Source organism: Nesoenas mayeri (assembly GCF_963082525.1).
Source record: "Nesoenas mayeri genome assembly, chromosome: 11".
Taxonomy (NCBI): domain Eukaryota; kingdom Metazoa; phylum Chordata; class Aves; order Columbiformes; family Columbidae; genus Nesoenas; species Nesoenas mayeri.
In genome coordinates, this window is record NC_137563.1 from 4,210,387 (window position 1) to 4,235,216 (window position 24,830).

The following is a 24,830-nucleotide window of genomic DNA, read 5'->3' on the forward strand; positions in this document are numbered from 1 at the left end:
TGCTTTTCACACATCTGCAATTTTACACCTTCTTTAGATTGTTTTATTTTTCATCTCATTTGGATTACACCGGGATAAAAGAACTGTTGGCTTTAGCCAGAACCGAGCTGTCCCGTTTCCTCGCAGCCGCCCGTTGGCCGGCGGCTCTTTTCCGGAGATGGGGCTGTCCGGGGGAGCCAGACCACGCCACCCGCGGCTCCGGGCTGCCGGGGTTGGCCGCCCCCAGCTCCGCCGCGGTTCCTGGGCCGGGCCGGCTGGAGCCGCGGCCCCTCGGGTGAGGAGGCGGCGCCGCCGTCGTCCCACGGGGGCGGTGCGAGCCGGCGGCCTCACAGCCGCCAGCCCGACGGCTGCTCCGCCCTGCCCGGCCATGGACTACGCGGGGCTCGCCGAGGCGGCGGTGGAGAAGGTGTGGCGGTACCGGCGGGACCCCGACGGCTGGCGGAGCAGCCAGAGCACGGTAAGCGGGCGGGGGCTGCTGGTTCGGGGTTGGGGGCTGGCCGGGCCCGGCGGCTGAAAGCTTCCCGTCCTGCAGAGAGAGGTTTCGGTTTCTTGGAGACCCTCCGAGGAGTTCGCTGGCAACTTGTGAGTACCCTCGTCTCCCCCCTGAGCTGCCCCAGATGCCGGGGTGAGGGATCGGCCCCCGCCGTCCTGCCGCGGGGTATCGGGGCCAGGCGGGGCGGAGCAGCGGGTTTGGTTTCATATCGTCCCGCCGCAGGTATCGGGGCGAGGGGATCGTGCCCACCAGCACCCAGCGCCTCTGGGACTTCATCAAGCCGGAGGTCGGCGGGCTCAGGACCAAGTGGGACAAAACCGTGAAGGATTTTGAGCTTATCGAAGCCGTCAGCGATGTAAGTTCCTTTAAAAACTGCTCCGGTGCAATCGATGCAGCATTGTGTTCGGAAATACTGGGCTCTGCACTGACTTCCCGGTTGTAGTGCCTCATGAAATGGCTTATATGCTATGTAGAGGGAGGAATTGAGGAATAATAATAATACAGAGATCTCAAGGAGTTGTATAGCCTCTGTCTGGATCAGTCTGACAGTACTGGGATCAAGCATCTTTTTTTTCTTTTCCATAAATTGTATATATTCTCTTATCAATGGTTTATCTCCCTGTAAGAACTACTAATACATTCTTGGCTAAATACTGCATACTTAAAATATGCAAATGCATAACATTAAAGATTCCCGTACTATGTTGTTGCTAATACCACAAATCAAGCTAAGCATGTTTATTTTTAACAATCTATTTGTGAGAGAAGAGGAGGTTTAGAGAATACATAGACTGAGCTGGGCAGTGAAGCGGTCAGGTCATCAGGTGTTACTTTAGGCCCTGAATTTCACCATGGCAGCACACGATGCTCCTGTCACACTCTGCCTTTAACAGACTGACTGGCCCTGGGACCCAGCACTTTGTCTCAGTGTCTCTGTCATTAAAATGAAGATGCTGCACTTGATGCATTGCATGTGAAAAGAGCTATGTATGAGCAGTAGTTGCTGCTGCTGTGGTTATACAGTCAAATTTCTGTGTCTGTTTTTTGTTTTAAGTGTGTCAGAAACTTAAAAGGGCGTTTGATTTAGATCCCCAAATCTGAAGTGGATGGAGATGCTTAGAAGCAGCCAGGGTGCAAACACAGCCAGTCCTGGGAATGTTTGCTCAAGTCCTGAGAAGATGATTTTGGGGGCAGAACCTTACAGTTATTTAGTATTTATTATAAACTTGAACTTTATGAATGCTGCAACCTGCCACTTGAAATTCACAGAATTTATCAAACCTGCCAGCACTTAGCAGTGTGGTCGAAACCTCTGTTTTGGGAAGTGTGTCACTACAGAGTCCCCACAGAAGGGGATGGTAGTGTTAAGCTTCCTGCAGTGTAACAAATCTGGTTATCAAGTTGTGATATGATACAAAGAAGTTACCTTTGTTAGCTTCCTAGCAATGAGATTCATTTTGTCTCTTCTATGAGGGTAGATGTGCCAGATTTGCTTTTCAGTATCCCTTGTGGTATCTATCCTTAAATAACCTGTGAGCAACACATGATGTTGTTTTTCTCTGTTAAACTGTCCTTCATCAACATACTGTAGTGTATTTTGACTGTGCTGGTTTGCATTTTGTTCAACAAAGGGTGAATAGAACTCCTTGATACAGTTTTAAGATGTACCTGAAAGTACAGAGATTTTTTTTTCCTGCTGTACTTTTGAAAGCATCAACTGATACTACTCTATTTTGTGATTTCCAGAATGTCTCTGTATGCAGAACCACAACCTCTTCAGCTTTGATGGGGGCTGTTTCACCAAGAGAATTTGTAGATGTGGTATGCATAAAGCGGTACGAAGATGGGACGGTGCTATCTGCTGGTAAGAATGATTGTGTTCTCAACATGTTCGCGTTATGTTAAGCGATAATCATCAGGCACCAGAAATAAATATAAAATTAAAAAGTAATATGCTGTTTAGTGGTTGTTGGTCTTGTTTCAGCTGTCTCATTTTCCCATCCTGTTCAGGAATACCTTGCCAGGAATTTATATACTTGCTAAGAGTGCAGCTTCTCAGCAGTCAAGCAGCATATACCTTTGTGACATGGATTAACTGGAAGTAACTTGAGTGACCTCTCAAGAAAAGCAGTGCCCTCACACAACATGGGTTCAGTGAAGCCCCCTCCAAGTGTCTCGATGCTTAGTTCAGAGCTCAGTAGCAGTTGCTTCTAAATTTAACACTTCTTTGATTTCTCTATTCCGTGACCAGAGTGGTTCCTTTTAATGGTCTTTTCTGACCACTGGTATGGCACAGCCCCGCATTTAAAAGGTTATACTGCCATTCTTCTTAAATGTTTTCTCTTCTCAGCTGGTGCTTTGAGTACCAAGGGCTTTTTTTCCATCTCCTGTGAAAATGACGTTTTTCTTGAATGCTTTTCTATATAGGCACCAATGTGGAACACCCACTGTGTCTTCCTCGGCCAAATATCGTGAGAGGTTTTAATTATGCCTGTGGTTGTTTCTGTATACCTCTACCAGGGTAAGAAGTGATCTTTTTGATGTCATGTGTTCTAAAGCCCTTCTTATCCATTGCGCAGTGTGTTTGTGTGTGTATGGCCACATGTGATCTGTAGCCTCTTGGCAGTAACATCTTTCTGTCTTTGGCTGATAATCATTATGACTTGAGTGCCCTTTTTGTTCTCTTGTTTTTGTGCAATGAAATAGTCTCTCTTCATTTCCTAGAGCAAAGTCTTTAATGTTACAGGAACTATCATCATGGTAGGATTCTTGCTGACCTCTTAAGAGATTCACCAGAACATGCAAATATGGTCTTAATTTTTGGTAAATGAGTATCTGGTTGTTTATTACATTGCCATAATTCACAAACAGAATTGTATACCTAATTAGGGTTTAGTTTAACTGTAATTTGACTTGTGGGGATAACCACATTTCTTGAAATTTGGAATTTATGTCTCTTGTTTGTTGTTTTTTTTTTTTTTTAAAGTACTTAGAAATATTTATCATTGGACAATAAATATAAAAGTAATTGTAAAATTCTTAATGCTTTTAAACCACTGGCTATAAAATCATTTGCATTGTCTTTGCAGGGAGCCAGACAAGACTCAACTCCTCGGTTTCTTTCAGTCAGATGTTGGTGGCTATCTTCCCCAGTCAGTGGTGGAATCCTTCATTCCAACTACCATAACTGCATTTTACAGCAACCTGACTAAAGCTGTTAAGTCATTAAAAGTGTGACAAGACCAATTGCTGACATCAGTAGCTGAGGGTAGGAAAAAAATGTCAGCTTGAGAGTAGAAATAGGAAGTGGACCTTATGGGACTTTACTGCCAGCAAAGATACTTATGAAAGGTGGAGGGGAAGCAATGGCTTGAATGAAGTAAATTTTTAAACCAGCATTTCCTACCTGTCCCTGTGCAAAGCACTGTTTTCTTTTCCAATATGATATCATTCATTTGCATTAGCAAAATATCAGACTGGAGGCTGGAAAAATCCTGGAGACAGCTCTGGTGGCTGTCTGTGGGGAGAAGATACACAAATGACATTGTTCTGGGCCACGCTTTGTCAGTGTCTGCGAGGAGGAGCGTTGCTAAAACCCACTTAGCACTACAGCATCAGCCGAGTGCAGGTCAGCCCTGTTTCATCTCTGAAGCTCCCCGCAGTCTCCTGTGGAATGATGTTCCTTCCCCAAAAGAAGAGGTAGCTCTTGTGCTGCTTCCACTCGTAGAGCTGCTAAGATGCTTCAGTGGGTCCAAGCCAGCAAATGGTAAAAGCCAGAGCAAAGTGGATTGTGTGAAAGATCCTACTTGTTTTTTCCAGCAGACTTCAGTACTAAAGGTAAATACGCCTTAAGTGCTTTTTTTCCTGAATCAAGGTCTAGCAGTGCAAATCAATTCATATGTCTGTGGGCTGGCAAACAAACATTCTTCCTTTCTTCCCTCTGTTCCAAAACCTGTGGTTTTCATGTCATGAAACAAACTGCACTGACACATTAGCAATAAATAAAGAGTATTAAGCACTTTACCTGCCTTTCGAAAAACTGCACTTGACTATTTTTACCTGCATTTTTGAACCTTTTTCACTCTCTTGTGGTGAGAGTTTTAAACGGGTAAATAATCCATTCTGTAGCTTAGTCTTGACTTGACAGACCCTAAGGACATGCTTTTTCTCTAAGACCTGTTTGCCTCTTAGCATGATCTTGGGAAATTGGCTTCTGATTTTGTGTGCAGTGATGTGTCCAGTTTTAGAAAATACTTACGGTGCTGGTTACTGCAGGAATATCAGACGTTACTATAGAGTACGTATAATTACAAAAGGAAAACTAATTGGTGAATTAGGAATTTAAATGCAGGTTGTGATTTTAATTCTGTACCTTGATTATTTGACAAGGTTAAGACGCTCTGCTTTCTGTCCCTGTGTTTTATATTTAGTGTAAGGCATGGACCTGCACACAGTTTGCCACTGTCAATCCCACCCTATGGAATAGAATTTTCAAGGAATCGATTTTTAATCTAGTCTCCTTTGTGTACAAAGATTTTAAAATTTGTATGTGTGTGATGAAATAAATATTTTTCTGCTACATTCTGCTGTTTTTCCTGGATTATCCTTTGAAATGGTTCCTCATGCACCTGCTTTGCCAGGAAGGAAATAAAAGAGCCACTTGGACCTCCAGGATCTCTCTGAATTCAAGGCAACAAGAGAGGGAAAAGCCTTCACTCCTGTTCACACTCCCTTCTAACTGGGGATAAAGGTGTTATGGTGAGAGCACTCACCCTCCCAACTTCTTTGCTCTTGATTCATTCTTATTTCCAATATAGATTGCTGCTTTCTGTACTTAAGAAGAGTAATAAATTCACTGAGGAGATGTTTGGACCCTGATATTACGGAGACTCATACATATATTTGTCTAAATGTACCAAAGTTGTTAGGCACGAAGTTCAATATCTCAACGCTTCTTTGCAAGATTATTATTTGCTTAATTTGCAAAAAGTTCAAGGTGCAGAGCTCAGGTCACCACTTGTTATTCCTGCAAGTAAACCTTTTACAGACAATGGGGCCTTTTCTTCTTTATTACTCTGAGCAATAAAGGTGTTAGGTGAGGCTCCTCTTTGGGATAACTTAAGGATCCCTTTTCTAAGTGTTCAACATGTTCTACCCAGAAAGAATTAAGAGTTCTTAATGTTCAGCCTTTTGCCCTCCAGAATTGGAGATGGAAAAGTCTTGGCAAAGATCATCTTGTAAGATTTTGGAGGACTCCCCAGTGAGACTCGCCACCTGCCACCCAGTGTGTTTTGATGCAGACGCCAGGAAATGCAGAAGCATGCAAAAACTGAAATACTTTGCAAGTGAAGTGAGGAGACCCTCTCTGGAAAAAAGTGAGAGCAAGCCTGTCTTGGTGGTTCTATGTCAGTTCTTAAATTGATGACATTAAAGAGCTGTTTCAGGTGAGGACACCTTCAGCAGATGTTAAGTACAAGAAATTCTACCAAAAAGAAAAGAGAAATATTCAGAGAATTTTAGGTAGGTACCAGTTAAATGTACGAAAAGATTCCTTCTCACATTTTTTTCATATTCTGGTTCCTACTCAATCTGTAGAAATTCTGTTTTGAGGATGGTTTTGTTGATCTGTGGAAAAAACAACTCAACTGGGGAGAGGTTTAGAACTGTGGAGGTAGATGGTCTGTCAAGAATATTCTTTCTAGGATTAACATAGAATTAACTTGTGAGGAAAGGCCAGAGCAAGTTCTGTGCCAGTGTCCAGTTAATACCTTCTGCTGTCTGTCCTGCTTCCCTTTCTCTCAATTGCTGTTTCTGTGACATTGTGGTAAGTGCACGGAAAACAGCTTCTGAACTCCTGCAGTTTATGGTCTGGTGAAATTAAGTATTCGAAGAAGGATGCAGCAATTCCAGGCTCTGGGAAGGTGAATGGCCGAGGACAATAACCAGTGCAGCCTTCTGGCTTTCAGCTGCTGAGTCACCTCCATCCTGATGTTGCATCTCTCTCTTCAGTGAAACAGGGCAGAGAAGACCAAATGGGTCCACAAGACCACCTTGCCATAGATACACATGCTGCTGCTGGTAGAAATCCATATGTTGCTTAGAGAGCACTGACAAAATGCCGATAGCAGCATCTGAAGCATGGATTTATCTCCAGGTTATTTAGTGCTTGCAGAATAAATATTTGGATTCAGAACTTTTAATTCCTAAATGCTCTCAGTGGTACTTTTCCTTACAAAAATAACAAAAGGACATTTCAAAAACTGCATGTGGTGAGAAGGTAAGAGTTGGTTTTAAATGACCTTATTACTCTCCTGCTGCAGTCCTCTGAGACCTTTGGCTAGAGTAAAGTTAGAAAAACCTCTGCTATATTATCTTCAGCATCCTGCCTCACCCTTGCAATACCATGGGACACTCCTTCCCCCTGCCCTCGTGTTTCCCTGCAGGACCTGAGATGCTTCTGTCAGCTGCTCCTACAAAGTTTCCTTATTCAGGTTCTGGCTGTTGTGTGGTTTGAATAGAAAAGCTGGAGTTTTTCAGAACAAGTTGTCCTTTTGACACACAAAGTTGTATCTAGCTTTCTCTGTCCTTTCTACCTTGTCTAAGGCTTTTTCCTTTGCTGTAGCATTCAGGCTTTTAGACACATTGCTTCCTCCTGGGAAGGTAAGGCATGAAGCAAGGCTTGTATGGTAGGACTGAAAACTTAGCACAGAATGTGCTTCTGATATCTGTTAATGGTTTAAAATAGGAGAATGCTATAGTTGTCACATATTTTATTACAACCAGTCTATTATTAACAGTCATTCTTTTATAATTCTACATTTTGGAACATCTGTTTCTGAATGTTGAAATAAGAACCATGCACATTTCGTGCACATCTGATTTTATCCCAGACCGCTTGCTCTGTAACTGGCAGTAAGATCACGCATACTTTTCATATGTGCCTTCTGAGTATCTTGCTGTGCTAGCCAAATGGCTGCAATCAATAAAATCCTTTTTTTTATTATTTTTAATATGGGCAGTAGTCTAATCCCTCCTCTTACAAAGTTTTAGATGATCTGATGGTAACAGAGCTTGGATTCTTCCTCTTGATGACAGCTGTGATGGGCCCATCAGGTAATGCCTTGATTATATTCCACGCTTCGAAACGAGTGAGTCCTTGCATGACAGTTGTGTGCACTTGTAATAGCTCATCACCAGGCTGAACAGGGCTGCTTTGTTCTAATGCAGTCCCTGGAGAAAGAAAAAGGATTTCCTTTAATTCATTGTGCGGAGGAGTCTTTAACAGATCTTTCATTTCTTAAGGATCACCAGCATGTTTGGTATAAACCACCTGGGCTCAGCAAACAACAAATTACTGGCACTGCACAGGGTAATGCTACATTTACAAAAAATACTCTTTTCTTTGTATAAGCCAGCAGTCAGTTATGAACTGCACAAGTTTGCATCAGCCAAGAACCTGCTGTGTATCCATTTATGTGTGTTTACCTTTAAATATTCTGTTGATCATGATGGGTTTATCTCCGTGAACAGAGCCCTTCCCTCCTTCCAGACTGAATCCTAAACCAGCAGGTGTTTTCTCTAGGGTTACAGTGTAGATTGTATCTTCATTTGCTGGAAACAAATGGAAAGTTAGCAGATGGGCACCACACAGTCTGGAAAGCTAAAACATCTGTTACAAAAAATGAACTTCCATTTTGCTCGTAAAGGCACCATAAGCTGCCAAACGAAAGAGAAAACTATAATTTTTAATTTCTCATTTTGTTATTGTAAAGCCCTCTGGGAAGCTGGGGAGAAAGACTTGAGTTTGAATTCATGGCAAAGAGGAAATATAAAAATGAAAGCCGGTGACATTTACTAGAATTAGAAAAATCTGTTCAATGAACAGAATTTAAGGTAAACATATTTGTCTTTATGTTAGTTATGAAATTGTTATCGACTACAAAGCTGCTAATGTTTATTTGCAGTATGAAAATAAAGTTACAGATCTCTAGATTATGCTTTAGAAAAACAAAAAAAGCGCAGAAATATTTTCAGAATGTGACAAGTTCTGTAAAAATCTGACCTTGCTGTGTTTCATACGTAGCCATCTGCGATGTCAAACAATAGCACATTGTTTGTGCAAACAGAAATTCTCTTTCACAGAGGAAAAGTCTGGTAAACTAGTATCTAATAATATTAGAATAAAGAATCACCGTCCACTGAGTTGTCATTATATCTTCAATTAGATGTGGTATTACAATAATAAACGTTTTATGTCTACAGACATACAGAGGATCACATGTTTTTTTCAGAGGGTTCTTTTATTTTAGAAATCCGTTAAGTCCTTCCCTTTCCAACAAAGTTATTCCAAATGTCTGCTTCAGGAATGTTTTATTAACTGTGCTGTCTTTAATCATGGTTCTCAGATTTACACAACCAACGCTGAGCTGCTTTATGAATGCCCAGGATTTCAGGAGGTGAGTAAACACTTAACAGGTGGGGGCTGCAAGGTAACACCACTGAACTTACCAGACTCTTGTGAGGCATCACTCGCTACTGAAGATGTACTGGAGTCAATCAAAACACTGTGATTTTTTTCTCCATCTTTAGCTTTTCTGGTGACAACAACAGCTTGTCTGGGTTGTCGAGCCTGTCGCATGATTGCTGAGGCATCGTTGTGAGTCGCACCTTTCAGGGACTTTCCATTAATGGATAGTACTTCATCACCTTTCTGAATAGTTCCTTCCTGAGACGCTAGCCCATTGGGAAACACTTTGTGAACCTATTGAAGAGCCCAGTCAGCACACACACAAGAAAAGAGAGAAAAAAGGACAAATAAATAGATCACTTAGTTAATACATTTTACCATGTGTATTTTCCATTCTTTGCCAGGAGCACATTGCTTCTAGTGTGTTTCGGGACTGAGGGCTGAATAAATTTGTACAAAGGAGTTCTCCTGAGCACAGCCCTCCTCAAGCAGCTCAGCAATCTCCTTCGCCCCACTATCAGATGGCCAAGGCCTTGCTGCCCATGGTACGTACCTTCCCTATGCTGCCTCCTGACCCCTCGCTGCTCTGCTAGTGGGAGGAAGAAGGCACGAAACTGGTTTCTAGCTTCCAGGTGTCTTGTATGTCTACACGCTCACCTCATTCCTCCTGATCACCCTGCATGGTCTTCTAGAAGCACGTGAATAAGGTGTCGGTTACTTTCTGCTGAGGGCTATGTGTTCTGCCTGGGCTTGTTGGGGGACACCACTGCCCATCACCTGGAGAGGGCAGCTCTGTGCACAAGGATCCTGTTTTCACCCATTAAGACCATGATTCTTCTGACTCTCAGTACAGCTGTCTACTTTGATTATGCCAAAATCTATCTCTGTAGTAGAAAAGCAGTAAGCTATAGATTTTTAGATACAATGGTTGCCTTTTGAGTATTTTTAAGAAAGCTCCTACTTACTGTTATCACTTTGTTTTCTAGATCAATGCCCCCTGCCAGGCTGAATCCAAGCCCAGTATCTTCTTCTTTATGCAAAATTGTAACATGTATGTCATCAAATTCCTAGGCAGAGAAAGAAATAATGTCAAGAACTTCCCAACAGATATGTCAATATGATTGAAAAATCATCATCTTTTCTTTTTGTCCATTGTGTATTTTATAATGATACTTAGTGGCATAAGCATAATACTGAGACATGTTTAGTAATTGATTCCTATCAAATTTACCTATCATTTACCCATTTTTATAAAACACTAGTTTGTGTCTAAAATTGTTCTGGTTTGGTAAACAGGTTATCGGTTGGATCTGGACCAGAAATTGAATGATATTAAAGAGTATAGACATCAGGTACTGTAGAAATAGAAAACATCGCTGAGTCATATTAGAGGACCTTTTCATTGAAAAAGTGGAAGAAGAATCTGGCATACAACTCATGTGTCACAGCTTAAAAATTGCTTTTCAGTCTTATTTTTATTTTTTAGCAATGTTGTAGTAGTGGATAAACTGTCTCTGACAGTGTTATACCAAAGACGAGATTATATAGGGTAACAACTCCTGTTTAACCAAGTTTCCGAAGGAAACTCTTGACCACAATTTTGCAATCATGTTCAGTATGTGAGCAACTGTATTTGCATCTTTTGATAGGGTGTCATTTCCTTCCATGATCAAATCCTTCCACAATCGAATTCGATTATGGAATTTCCTTACACGATCAAATCGAATTTCCTTCCAAATCAAATCTGGGTACCTGTTGCTCAGAGATTGCCCTGAAAGTTCCATGAAAACAGTTGACTTAGTATAAGACTAATGTCCATTGAAGGCAACATTGCAACAGAGCTCTTACTGCTCATCAGACCAAATACATCAACTTGGGATGTTAACAAGAAACACAAATTGACACAAAATTCATCTTTCTTAAATCCTGCTTGTCAAACTGTTTTTGTCTGCAACATACTGGCCAAGTTTGATGTAGTCTGTAAGAATCTGTCTGACATGAGGATATGTGTAGCCAGCGCTCTGCTCACGCTCTGTGTGGTGCAGATAGGAACCAGGACTAACTGGGGACACGTGCCACTGCAGTCAACTAAGGGGCAAAAACCATATTAACTCTGATTTGTTGGTGCATTAATGCAGTTATGCTGCTATTTCACAGCTTGGAGTGTCTTATAACACCACAAGCATGCAGCTGCCAGCAGAAGCTGAAGTGTTGTCAATGCAGAGTTCTGGATGTTATCTGCTTTTTCTTTTAGTGTGAGCAGTCTTGAAGTCTTTACGGTTCTGGAATGCACATATTTAACCTTGATTTTGACTTAATCTGAGCTTTATCACAATTTTAGATGAATCCAGTAAGACTAAAGGTTGCTCAGTATCCCAAAAATGAGGCATTGGGTATCTCAGACTGGCAACTTAAATGAAAAGAAAGGCCTCCAAAATATCAATACCTACTTCTGCATGTGCTAACCTCACCTGCTGAATAACTGCTATCCCATTAGATAGATGGATATTACTCTTGCTTAGTTATCTTTTGAAGACTTCTTTGAGATTTTTGAGCTAACCATTACTACTGGTACATATTGAGATGACTTTTATTTCTTATAATATCAAGTTGCAAAGATTAACCAAACGCATCCACTTCACAGCTTTCTGAAACACTTGCACAAAGAGAAAAAGCAGATTTACCTTTAAGGTTGCTTCATCTAGTGATTTGACTTCCTCTATAAGCTTTGCTAACTCTTCGGGGGAGAGCAGAGAGATGACGGACTGCCCTGACGTGCCAGATGCTTGAGGTGAGCCACGTTCCTGTTCCTCTCTCTCACTGTCTGCTAGGCTCGCGGTATATTCTCTCAACTCAGAGAGGCTGTCCCGTGGTGACAAGAATAAAAAAGGCATGTTAGTTATGAAAGAATATACCCACAAAAGCACAGCAAAATTTTGGAGCAGTCCTCTTTTGGTCTTAGCAGCATTTAATTGGGGTGGTAGCTCCTATAATAAATATTGTGATAGATACAAATGTAAATTAATCATGCTAGCCTAACAGAAGAAGGATCTATCACATAAAAGAATAGGACTAATCAGGCCCCAGGCAAAACCAGACTTAAATCTCCTTTATCATGGAGGTGCTAGAAATATTCCTCAAGTAGGAGGAAGCTTGAAATACGCATGCGCTTATATAATACAAATGAAAAATCAGCCTAACAGTCATGCGAGTCATCCAGCCTTCCTGCTTTAAAAAGTTCTTAACTTAGTCTGTGCTTTACTACTATCTGCTACTGCCTTAGAATGTTCATCTGTCCGTGGATCAGCACAGATTCTCAACAATGCTGATCTGCAAATCTGATTTTTAAATATGGTGTCTTACTTCAGTGAAAATCCAGTGTCCAGGTGGTGATTCTCACTTGCAGGTGAGAGAGAAGTCCCATCCTCCTCCACGGAGCACTGAGACAATGTGTCCAGAGTCTCCCATGCGCTGTTTCCAGAAGAGGCTGGAGACTGAGGAAGGCAAAGCAAAGATTTCATTAAAGCAGATGAGACCTGGCTACTGATGGAATAGATTTTGCTACACTTTTCATCATATGGCTTCATCATCTCACAAGACTGGGACGCAGTAAGTGGGAAGCTTCGTGATCTTAGGCTGTGCGCTTTTGCTACTGATACAAGATGAGGAGTTGCAACAGCTTCTGTAGTTAAGAGACCCAAGGAATTTTCAGCGTTGACATCGTTAATTTTCTCTGAGCCAGCTGCCGGAACCTCCCTGGGAGAGGAAGATCTGTCCAGGCTCTTGGTACCTGTGACCACAAATGACTTAGACTGTGGGCTTGTTTCACAATGCTGGAGAAAGGCTTGGCTTAAATGGGCTGGAGCCACTTCTGGCCCTGTTGCAGTGGGACAGGGTTCTTTCTGGGCCGATGGTTTTAGGCTAAACCTTCGGTGTATTTTCTCGGGTGACTGCGGAGCACTCAAGGATTCAAATGAGCTTATTCTTTGTTTTATTGATGATCCCCTAGGAGAGACGCGGGATAAGCTGGATTGCCGTTCTTTGCTGGAAATACTCTCAGGGTCATGAGGACTTTGATCTGACTGTGTTTTCAGGTCTGAATTTGCTTTTCTCAGTCCCTTCAGACTTTGGCGAAACCAGGCTGGCTTAGGTGCAACAGGAGGACCCTTTTTCACGCTGTCATTTTCGTCGGGTTTTAGCACTTTTGAGCTGACTATTTCTGATTCTGATTTCTTCAAAACTGTCTCCGAGCTGCTTTGATTTTGATTCTCTTTATTTGTGTTGATGCCAGGTTGCAAATCTAAGTGGATGTTGTCTTCACTCATGGTAGGGTTAAATAAGCTTTTTATGCAGTCAGAAATTTTAACCCAAGGGTCTTCTGTTGTCGTATCAAGACTATAATCTACCCGTGCTTGTCTTTTAAGTATAGGCCTTTGTACTGATGAAAGTGGACACCCTGTATTAGAAAAACATTGATTATAAAAAAGCCTCCTTCTCTGTCCCTTATCTATGCATTGTTATTAATTCATTAAATTCGAATTTCGTTCAATCCCCAAAAGGTATTTTTTTAAAGCTTCTGAAAAGTTTAAACTTTTCCAAAATTCACATCTCTTGATCCACAAGTTCCAATTCTCAACACTGAAATTAACTGAAAAACAAGGCTGTTCTGTGCTTATATGCAAAAATCCCTTTTCTAAAAGGCCTGCAACTTCTAAAGGTAACCTGAAGTTCTGGAATGTTGAAGTCAAAATATAGGATATAACACTTAAAACAGAAGGCTAAAATTGCAACGTTGTTCACAGCCTAGTAAAAAAGTTGGTGTTAGAGTAAATTCTTTTTAAAAGTATTTTTTTCTGTCATACCTCTATGAGTATACGCTACTCTAAGAAGACTCTCCCCTGAGAGCCTTTGATCAATATTTATTCTTCCTTAAATTTGTGCAGGCATTTCATGTTGCATTTGCTAGCAAGTAAAATCCTAATTGTCAAGTAGGAATATTTTTTACATCACTGACTGATTAAACATTTTAATGTCAGCCATGATAGAGCTGAAAGGCAGCAAACTGTTGTTTGTGCAGTTACACAGCTTCTCTGTTTCAGTATGAATAAAAATATTTTTTAAGGCAACATTTTTTCAAATGATCTGAGCCAGAAGTTATAGAATTACTTACAGTTTAGGTTGTAAGAGTTGTCTAGTTCCCTTAACACCAAGTTTCCTTCATTCTAAGTAGCACAACAAGATACTAACTTATTATCAGTGGTTTATGCCATTGCAAAATGTAAGCCTTGAAGCTATGCATAAAAATGTACTTTAGAAATGCTAAAACTAACCTTTAATATAAAATTTTCGATATAAATAAGGAATTCCACCTGGAGAAATACAGCAATAATATGCCTATCCATTAACATAAATTCTCAAAGATTAAGCAATAGTTTGAAATCTCATCTGCTCACCATAGAATTTACAGATAGGGGTTGAAGTCTACAATTAAAGAGGAATGTGAAGTCAGCTTGATACCCAGTTTGGAATCCAAACTAAACGCTAGGGTCACCTGCAAAAAAAATTCCATGGAATTAAATGTACCTGAATTTGCTTTTCTTTCTTGATCTCTGGCCGCTGGAACAGCGGCGATGTGGCTGGTATCACACGCTGTGGGAGAAGTGGTGAAGACACTCTGGGTTACATCAGTTTGATGTCTCTCTAGCGCTGGTTCTCCAGCTTCCTGCTGAACAAACAGGAAATAGAAATGAGACAGAATGTAATCATGCAAACCTCACCATGTATGAATCTGAAAAAAGAAGATCATTTGTTTCCAGTCTGAAAAGAAATATTGAATAGAAGTCAAGCTTTCACTTCTGCTTGGGAAGTAATCCTCATAGGACTTAATTTATTCTGTGTTTGAAGAGTGCTGGCGTGATACTTTATGGTTCCACTTGTAAACAGATTGTGGAAAAAATGCAATTACAATCCCAAAAAAATAGCACTAAACTTTATAATAAGCTAAAAGACTGCCTATTATAATTATCTTTTTTTTTTAAGAAAAATCAGCTGTTCAGTAGACTTTTGCAAAGCAGTCATGCAAATTTCCTCTAACTTCATGTTAAACTATCTTTTCTGTTGAAGCTTTTTGCCCTTAAGCACCAGCTAAATTGTTGCTGCAGTTTCAGAGCTTTCCCTTTCTTGTTTTTGCCTGGAAACAGGGTGAGAGGATTAGTTTGAGGTTGCAGTAAATGCCACTCTCAACATCATTAAAATGTAATCTGGAATTTGCCTTTGTAACCAATGATACCGAGTTACCATCTGCTCTGCTCTGACACTGGACATACTTTCTGCTATGTAGTTAAGCTCCACAATTACTAACAGGAACCAAAACCAAACAAGATAGAGAGTGAAGGTCTAGAAACAAACAAGATTGTCCTGAAAAAAATCAGTGATTGAACAAATTCTTAGATTTTTGGTTGGTGGGTTTTGGTTTGGTTATTTGTTTGGTGTTTTGGGTGTTTCTTTGGTTTGGAGACGTGTTTGTTTGGTTTGGGGGTTTGTTTGTTTTTGTAATGTGTTGGTGTTTGTTATGCAGTTTTCGTATTCTAGGACAAGCTTTCTCCATCCCCCGCTTACTGGGGTCTTTCAATAAAGCTGCACTTGTGTTCTGTTGCTGTTGGATATGGACATCAGATGGTCAGTAAGTAAAGTAGCTAATTTGAAAGCACTAGTAACAGACAGTTTGGTCTTTCCTCCTCACTGATGGCAGCTATACCTACCTTTTTATTGATGCAGTTTAAAGCATAGTTGAAAATGTCAATTAAGCATTCTTGGTTATGTCAAAACAACCTTACAGTCTGCAGAACCCCCACATACTGTGTCATGCAGGCCTTAAACTGACTAATACAAAATGTTTCTGGAATAAAGGTGAAAAAAACCAAAAAGACAAGCAGTAACAAAATCTTCTCTTAATGACCTGCAATACATTCTGACAAGAAACCCTCTCTCCTGGGGACTTAAAGGAGCTGTTGCCCTGGGATATACAGACTTACTAGAAGAAGTTATCTGCATTAACAGAGCTTGACTTTTCATAGACTTCGTTGAACTTGATTTATTTTTTCTCCTTATCATTTAGAATAAGTGAGTACCGAAGAATAATAAGTTGCATGCAGTGATAAGTTGAACATGTACTGATTTGCCAGAATTTTACTTTAGAAAGTTCATTTTCTGATAGCTGTTGATGAATATGTTTGTATTGCTCTCTTTTTAGGGGATGGTAAAAGTGCGACCTTACCTGAAGTGCTGAATCAAAACTTTCTTGGATATTAACATTATACTTGGACTTCAGTCTGAGCTGTATCTTTTTATTTTGATCTCTGCAGTTTGGGAACTGTGGGGGTTTTGGTTGCATTGCATTGAGATCTGCTCGTCTCTGCTGCTGTATTACTAAACCCAGGGGAAAGAGGTTTCTTTTTTAAACAAACCACAACTTCATTTCAGCGTGCAGATCTCACAATCCCTCACGCTCATGCAAATGTGAAACAACCTTTCTGTTCTATCTTGGATGAGAAGGAACTGAAATTTAGTAACGCACAAATACATACTTAGTTTTGAAATACTGTAGCTTATCAACAAATATGTATATGCCTCACAATTTAAATAAGTTTATTTTCTACCTCCTGGTCTCCAGAAATGTACGTGAACCCAATACTGCCTGCTGCACATAATGTTAGTGCTTTCTTCCAACAGAAATTCACCACTGTAACAAACAGTTTTGTGACTTCTTAGCTTCATAAATGATTTGCCTCTCTAAGTGTTGAGGTTGTGACCAACCATACCGAGCTGACATCAGAGGCTGTGCAACCCCCTCCAGTCCCAGCCCAGAGTCAAACTGGAACCAGAAAGGGTCCAATACCACCAGTGGCACTTGTTCATTAGGAATGACAGAGAGGGACTCAAGTTCATTCTTGCTGCTGCTCTCACTGGGATTTTAACTCAGATTCCTTGATATGGAAGAAAATTTCCTTCAGGCACTTTTCTGCATTCTGACCTTATTTTGAACATCATATTTTGACCTAAACTGGCTTCACTAAGGCACATACTTGAGCCTCATTCCCTTCACCCAGTTCTCATATAAGTATGCATACTTTCTCTTTCTTCCCTGCTTTTCTTTATGCCATCATACAAAGTCACGTTGTGTTCCTCAGTCCCCCACTCATGCAAACACAAGAGAAATGTTGCTTTACCTGAACACTTGCAGAAGGTGATACAGCCACTTCGGATACAAGCTTTTCTCTTCTGTCTGCGTTACGCTGGTCATCACATGTACAGTCCTGCTTAAAATATTTCCTTGGTGGAGGTTTGGGCTTTGATGATTTAGGTTTTCTAACGAGGATCTCTGATGATTTCTTAGCATTTTGCAAGGGCTGACCTCTCTCACTACAAGTAGGAGGGGAATTTCTCTCTGAGTTGTTACCAGACAATGAGTACAGCAGGCCAGGCTGTCTGGTGATCGGTACATCAAGGCTGTGTACTCTTCCTTTCAAGTCGGTCAGTTGGTACCCTGCGTTGTTACTACATGAGGGCCTGGGGTTGTAGCTGCTGTCACTGCTGGAGCGGGTCATTAGCTTCTGCGTCCTGCGGTTGCAATAAGCAGCATTCCTTTCAATATGTTTTTCACACGGATGTCTTCCATGCCAGCTCGTTTCTAGTTTTTTCACACCTGTATCAGGATTATGTTCAAAGCATCTGTTCAGATACATGCAAAGTGCTCACTGCTAAGATTCAGCTGATTAAATTTGCAGCTAATACCATCACCAGTTGATGCTAAGGTATGATTTATGCACTAAAGGCTTGTAGATTGAAGAGTCAACAGTTATATTCTTGGACAGCAAAATAATGTTACATTTTCCCCATGGATATATATATCAGCAGTATAGTTTTGCTGATGATTATTCCGTTACCTTTGGTCCTTTAGGAGAAACAAGGACGCTAAAAGGAATATCATTGCAATATGTTACTGTGAGAGGATATCACAGGTGAACTGGGCAAATAGCTGCAAACGTGACTGCATATGCCTTTACTCATGAGGGGATTAATAAGCTGTCCCCAGGACATCACCTCCACTCTGCAGTTCCTTGCTATCATGGTCCTGGTCATCTGCTGACTATTGTTTGAAAAGCTTTAAGCAGAAGTTATGAACTGGAAAGGATGAGAAAGAGCAAGAGGCAGTTTGCACAGAAATTTTTGCTGACGATCAGACAGGTGTGGTCTTTTCTCATCACTGTGGTAATTTATCTTAGGAGGCACTTTAGGAGCACTGTCCTGTGAGGTTTCCTCCTCTTCCTTTCTGCTCTGGGTTGCTTGACTCTTACCAAGGATTCTAACATAGCGTGTACTCACCCTGTCTGTCTTTTAAGTCAAAATTACCATGTCTCAATGAATGCATTTCTTCCCTTACCTTCAGTACTCCATTGATGTCTCTCCTTTCCAAATCTGTTGTTTTCTACAGCTTGTGCAACAGCTTCTTTTAGCTGTTGCTCAGACACCTAGAAAATATCGTGCCATTATACTCTTAAGAGATTGCTGTGGGGTGAGTAACATTTAAACATTTATTCCTTTCACAAAGATTTCCAAGTCCTGCAAGTTCTCTAATGGAGATGAGTGGACATAGCTATACCACACATAAGCTAATTTTAAAGCTAAGTGCACACCATTAGATTTGTATATATTCCAGTATAGCTAAAGTATATCTATGGATTACTGTTTATATTGTTTTTTAGATAAAATGGGATCTCTCGAAGATAAATATTCTTTTGCGTATTTCACTGTGAATGGAGTTCTGGATTTATCATTATAATATCATTTAATACTATGTTTCTATTATCATTTATGCAACAATTTAAACTTGATAATCATTTATACAGTATTTGGTATTGGGAAGCATTTTGTAGAAAAATCTTGCAAGAATTAAATACTTTAATATTAATTTAACTACAAATATTGGCTGAGCAAGACCTAAATTTTAATTACCGAAAGATGGGTATATAAACATTTATTTGTTTGGGTGGGGTTTTTGTTTGTTTGTTTGTTTGGGTTTTTTGAGGGTGGTATCTTCCCCCTTTCAAATTATTTTCTTATTATTGGGAATTCTTTCTTGAATAAGATATATATTTTCATTTATTCCTTATATGGTATTTCTGTAGCTTCCTTATTCACAGCATATGAAACCCATGCAAGACTGTCTGCAGTGATCTTTAAATTTTACACAATCATATTTAAGATTGTTTTCAAGGTTATATCTCAGGTTTGTTTGTGAGCAGCATCTTTTGTTATCAACATTTTTCCACCTCTTTTAGATTAGTACCTGCTCCATCACTTAGTTCTCAACATATGCTTTATCAGATGTCAGAAAGAAGAGTCTGCTACCTGTGGTTCAGGGTGTCTGCTGATAATAATCTGCACCGCACCAGGATCGCAATGGCTTAGCACAGCATAAACTTCATTGAGAGTTGTATTTTGCACTGAAGTTTCATTAATTTCAATAATTTCATCTCCACACCTACAGAGATGTTTAAAAAGAGAGAGAGGATCTAAACAAAACAGATTCTCTTTTCTTCTCAACCTTGCCTCACTCATGTGCATATACACAAGCAAATTCATGTGGTTGACCTTTAATTCAATCACAGATTAATCATTGTACATCTCCGTTCCTGTTAGAGAAAATGAAATGAGAATGAGCTGGATGTCAAGGCTTTTTGATACAACTGCCTTGTTGCATGCAACCTTTGAGCTTTCTTCATCTTCAGCTATTCTTGCTTTGTGTCTGATCTTTCTGCTGCTTGCAGCTTAGCTGCTGCTTCCACCTACATCTTCCTTCCTTCCTTTCAAGTCAACGCTTCACTTTTCCTGTCTTTATGGTCTGCTAGATTTATTTAAGGTCAGAAAAGATGTGTTTCTGCTGCATATGAATAGCTTGTTAATAGAAAAATTCTACCGAGATGCCATAGTAATCCTGCTGACTGCTAGACTGAATCTTTCTAGGTGAAATCCAAATTGGGCCCACATGGAAACCGAGGCTGCCCTTCTCTTCTCTACTGCAAATACCCACATGCATTAAGATTCATGTGATTCATATCATACTAATTTTCGCATAGCTAAGACTGCAGTTCTTTCATCTAAGGTCTTAGTCATGTAGAAAGGGGTGTTACAGAGCACCTAATATTAATCAAAAGGCCTTGACTGAGAATGCTGTTTTCTGTTCAATTCTAAATATGTTCACTACTCATGGATCATAAATCTTACGAAGTTAATTTCTACATTTCCAGTAAAAGTAACTTCAGTAAATCTGTATTTCTATTGGGCAAGTAGTGGTAGAATTTGAGCTGCTTGTGTCAGGAAAAACTGACACTCAAACAAGCCAGAATACGCCATATGTTTGGGTTTTTCCAGATACTTTCTCATTTGGAAAATCTCCTCCAGGAAGCATTCTATATGCTTGTCTAAGACCCCCCAAAGCTTGCCCAGCCTGAACAAGAGACAATAATTTCACTGGGTTGTGATATATTTGGAAACCCGACGTATCTTAAATACGCATGCTCAAACTCTCCAAATAGCACATATGCTTTAAACCCCAAATCCTCAGAAAGCACAAACAGGTCAAAAATAAGCCCATAAAAGAGAGCAATGAAAACCTTGTGATGTAAGACAGACACTCTTTCTCATCCTACCTGAGTCTCCCGTCCATATGTGCCACTGAGCCTGGGGAGAGGGTGTGAATAAAAATCCCCGAAATACACTGGAAGTATGGAATGCTACATAACCCGATTCCAAGGCCAACACCTGGCTCTGAAAGAATAATTAAAAATTTAAAAAAGCAATCAAAAAACCACATTGGAACATTGGAGAGAACTTTTTAAAAGCTGTCTTCAATTTAATTAGTTTTCTCTATGCAAACTAGATATTCAGTATGAGATTGTTCAATATTAGCTGCTACTCCTACTGCTTTTATCTTTTTTTGTGTTTTTTTCTATTTTTTGTTCCCCTATAATTAAATTGAGTGCACATCAATCAAAATCTGTTTTGCAATTCATTAGTGGTGTATCACAGACATAATGCAAAGCAGGTTTATTTTGCAAAATATCTGTCATTACCGAAGAATTCAAATGACTTTACAAGGACACAGAATAAAGGAGAAAAAAAAATTAAGGAGGAGCAAAAATTAAGGAAAGAAAAAAAGTTAGGCATGTGTGTCTATTGTTTGCTGTATCACCTCAATCCTCCTTCTATTTTGTATAATGCAGTTTATGTTTTTTGTGAATTTACCCTTTTTGCTCTGGACAATCACTCTGTTGGATCCCACATTGTGTTTGGTAGGTCACACTGTTACCTCCTAGAGACTTTGCTTTGTTCATTGCTTTGATGCTCCCACATTTAAAAGTTTATTTCATTCTGCCAGTGGTTGGTTATAAATGGAAGATGATGACAATTGGAGAGGAGGTAAAAGAACTACCACAAGATATAGATATGTATTTTATTTGCTTTCGAGCCTTTTCAATAATGAAATGGGCTGCTTGCACAATTATTGGTGAGCTGCATAATCTGCTTAATAACTGGTAGTTGTTGCCGAGAAATATACTTTCTCACACTTGGTGCACTGGTGGGCACCAAGATCTGATTTAGGGTATTATATAAACTTAGTTCAGGAAAGGAATCAGGTTAGTGAGGAAAGACATTCAGAGAGCAACCAAACAATTAGTGTCTTGTTTGCCAGTGCTCAGTTAATTTTACCACTTACCTTTGTTTAGGGTAACTTCCATTATGACCCTGTCATTGGGCTTTGTGGCACTTAATGAGAACGCTGCCCTTTCTGAACTGAAAGAGCTGTTTTCTTTGGTTATGCATGTACTAGAGTTCAGTGAGTGACACAAGTGGGGTGACAGACAACTGGAAGCAGAATGAGGTGGGCTGAAGCTTGTCCTGACTGTAAGTGTCAGAAGACCCTTTTTGGCCTGCTAGAAAGAAAAGGGAATGAATGAATCGGTTGAGTTCACATGCACATTGTGTGTAGACTGAAATTGTTCTGGAAGAACAGTATGTAACCTTGAATTTTTGTAGAGCATCATAATGTGTTAATCCATGCATGGATTCTCCATTCAGTTCCAGGATTTCATCACCTGTTTTTAAAGAGAAAAAAATGTACTGTGTTACTATTACTGTATTGTGCGGTAAGTTACATGATACATACATGTACACAAAAAGAGTCTTACAAATACAATAGTGGATGCAGGTGTAGAAGTCACTTATGGCTCATTTCAGCTTCACTATAATCTCCCTTTAGGTATCGTTCTTTGGGAATCTGGAGTGGGAAAAGGGAGGAAAGAAGGATTTCCCACCTTCTTGTAGCCTTCCATCAGCAGCAGCAGCTCCACCAGGAAAGATGGTTTTGACATAGATGCCTATTGGTCCATAAATGCTGTCTTTCCCTCCAACAATACTGAAGCCCAAACCCTGATTTATGAAGAAAAACAGCATGTGAGAGTCCATGTTCAGTTCTCATAATGGTTCATTTGCAGTTTCTTCTGCGTTACCTACGTGGGCAGCATTAACAAATGGAATAGCATAATCCATTAAAAAAGAGTTAACTACATGCCAGTAGTATAATAAATCTAGAATTTCAGCAGAATACCCTCATGATTTGCTTTTTGTTTGCTGCGATCGATTCATTATTATAAACACACAGGAAGGTGTCTAATTTTTTCTTTTTCCCCTTGATCCAACAGCTACCTTGAGAGATAAATTTATCTGTTCTTCTCCTTAATTTTCTCTCCCATAAATGAGATTGATAAAAAACACCACATAAGGTTTTGATATTTCTACTAATTTCAGACATATGGGTGTCATGGAGATCTCTCTCACCCTCTACCAAAGAGTTAATGCATGTTGTAAATTTAAGCAGCACCAACAGACCTTCATAGGTAGCTACTTGCTCACTTTTTTGACCTTTTTTCCCTTATATAAAAGTAAAACACTACCTGCTATTCTTAGAAGGATGTTACAAGACTAATTCACACCTCTGGAGCCATTTAATGTCCCTCAAATGTAACGTAAACGTACTGTGCTGATAACATCCTAATAAACTTCTAAAATACAGAAAACAATTATTTTGTAAATTATGATGATGATCCTACTTCATGGAATGATTCCTGAGGTTCATCTCACAGCTTAAATAGTTATAAGTAAAATAGTATATATTCTTACTGGAAAGGTTATTAATGAACAAATTCAGAACCTTATCCAACAAGTTCAAGAGCTATGTGTTTATGTTCATAGCTTCTGTATTCTTATTTTAAGCATATTCTTCTGTCTTTCTCCAGGCTTTGTGATCATTGGGTTGGTTGGTTGTTCTTGTTTTGTTTTATTTTTTCAAATGTTTATTGTTTTTTATTGAGATCATGTGCATTCCTGGTAGCTGTTTTTTTCCTTCTCAACAGGACTGTCTTTATGGCTCGACTCTGACTTGAAGAAAGCTTTAGGGTTGCTGTGTGAGTGCAACTTGCAGATGACACAGAGTTTATGATTTCAAGCCCACCTCCAGTTGCCAAAACTGGGTAGCAGTGAACCTCAGTGATGGTGTTGGTAGCTTGATGTGGAGCTGTTGTTAGAACCCGAAAACTGTGCTTCAGCAAAGAGATACTTCAGAACATGAACAAAAGCAAGTGAATTATAACTAATCACAAATTTGCAACCCAGAAGTAGCAACCTGAATACTTGAAGTCACTTCCCTGCACTTTGCAGTTCACATTTGTGAAATGGAGTAAAACTCTATGGTAAATCAACAGAACGAGTCTTACCTTCCCTTGTCCTTTCATCAATACAATGTTTGAGATTACTGATGCCTGTGAGCCGCAGGATGTGTGTACCAGTTGTGCAGTGCTTAGTGATCTAGATGGCCTTGAAATTGCCTGTGAACATTAAAATAATAATAATAATAATGATGATGATTAATAATTTTATTATCATCATTATTATCATCATTATTATCATCATTATTATCATCATTATTATCATCATTATTATCATCATTATTATTATTTTAAAACAGCACCAGAAATTCATAGACATGCATTAGGACAACTTGTTTACGTCAAATTTTCATCTTTATAATTAATGGTACTAAATATTTCTTAAAAAAAAAAAATCAATTCTCTCTAATTTTCAGAAGCCAGGCAATAACTCACTGCTCACTGAAAGTGTCCTGCAGTGACTAAACTAAAGCAAAACTAGAATGTTGGCCATTGAAGTGGTGTGATGGTGTAGAAAGATGTATTGGTGCTTTCACTTGCTTCTCCATGTCAAAATCCCATTTGTGGCCTTTAGGCATCCTAAACAAGTATTGTCGTATTTGCCCCTAAGAACTGAATTAAGAAACAAGAAATTCCAACCCCTTCCCTCATCTTGCCGCTACATAACTTTATATTGGGACAAACAGAACCTGATTTCAGCATTTCCCCAAAAATAGGAATTAGCGCTCACAAAAGTTCTTCAGACTGTGAAATACCCTCTGCTGCCTCCATTAAGCTGTGACGTAGGCTTCTTTCTACATCTGGAAGAAGTGAAGCACATCCTCTTTGCTTGATATCCTAGGTAAGCAATTTCTCAGCGCTATTCCTACCTCCATTTCACAGATAGTGGATTTCCTAACTCCAGCCTCTGAGATTTGACTTATTTTAATGGACATTTAATGAAATATTTAATGAAAATTTCCTATTTCAACATGGAATGGGGTATTACAAACTAATTTAAGCACTAACAAAAGTCGTTACCGAAAGCTGTGCATGAAGTTCATTGGGGCCGGACTTAATTGTTCTCATTACAAACCTAAGAGAG

General features: G+C 39.7%; 2 protein-coding genes across 2 annotated transcripts in view; one reads left to right on the plus strand and one right to left on the minus strand.

Moving 5' to 3' along the window:
- Positions 1-367: 367 nt before the first annotated feature.
- STARD5 (StAR related lipid transfer domain containing 5) lies at positions 368-4,752 on the plus strand (the record flags this gene model as incomplete). The annotated part of the gene is made up of 6 exons (XM_080350882.1): positions 368-457; positions 533-582; positions 716-848; positions 2,240-2,357; positions 2,921-3,014; positions 3,583-4,752. 6 exons carry the CDS (start codon positions 368-370, stop codon positions 3,728-3,730), a joined length of 633 nt encoding a protein of 210 aa, XP_080207008.1. The 3' UTR covers positions 3,731-4,752.
- A 2,687-nt stretch (positions 4,753-7,439) lies between these two features.
- Positions 7,440-24,830, minus strand: part of IL16 (interleukin 16) — a gene marked incomplete at its 5' end in the record, with an annotated part of 34,540 nt that continues 17,149 nt past the window's right edge. Inside the window, 15 exons of the mRNA XM_080351167.1 lie at positions 7,440-7,723; positions 7,979-8,104; positions 9,002-9,254; positions 9,926-10,027; positions 11,645-11,822; positions 12,324-13,416; positions 14,544-14,682; positions 17,189-17,664; positions 18,403-18,490; positions 19,371-19,503; positions 20,672-20,789; positions 21,739-21,952; positions 22,044-22,117; positions 22,337-22,451; positions 23,795-23,905. Coding sequence (XP_080207293.1) covers positions 7,530-7,723; positions 7,979-8,104; positions 9,002-9,254; positions 9,926-10,027; positions 11,645-11,822; positions 12,324-13,416; positions 14,544-14,682; positions 17,189-17,664; positions 18,403-18,490; positions 19,371-19,503; positions 20,672-20,789; positions 21,739-21,952; positions 22,044-22,117; positions 22,337-22,451; positions 23,795-23,905 — 3,414 coding nt within the window. The 3' untranslated portion in view covers positions 7,440-7,529. The remainder of the gene's footprint in view (positions 7,724-7,978; positions 8,105-9,001; positions 9,255-9,925; positions 10,028-11,644; positions 11,823-12,323; positions 13,417-14,543; positions 14,683-17,188; positions 17,665-18,402; positions 18,491-19,370; positions 19,504-20,671; positions 20,790-21,738; positions 21,953-22,043; positions 22,118-22,336; positions 22,452-23,794; positions 23,906-24,830) is intronic.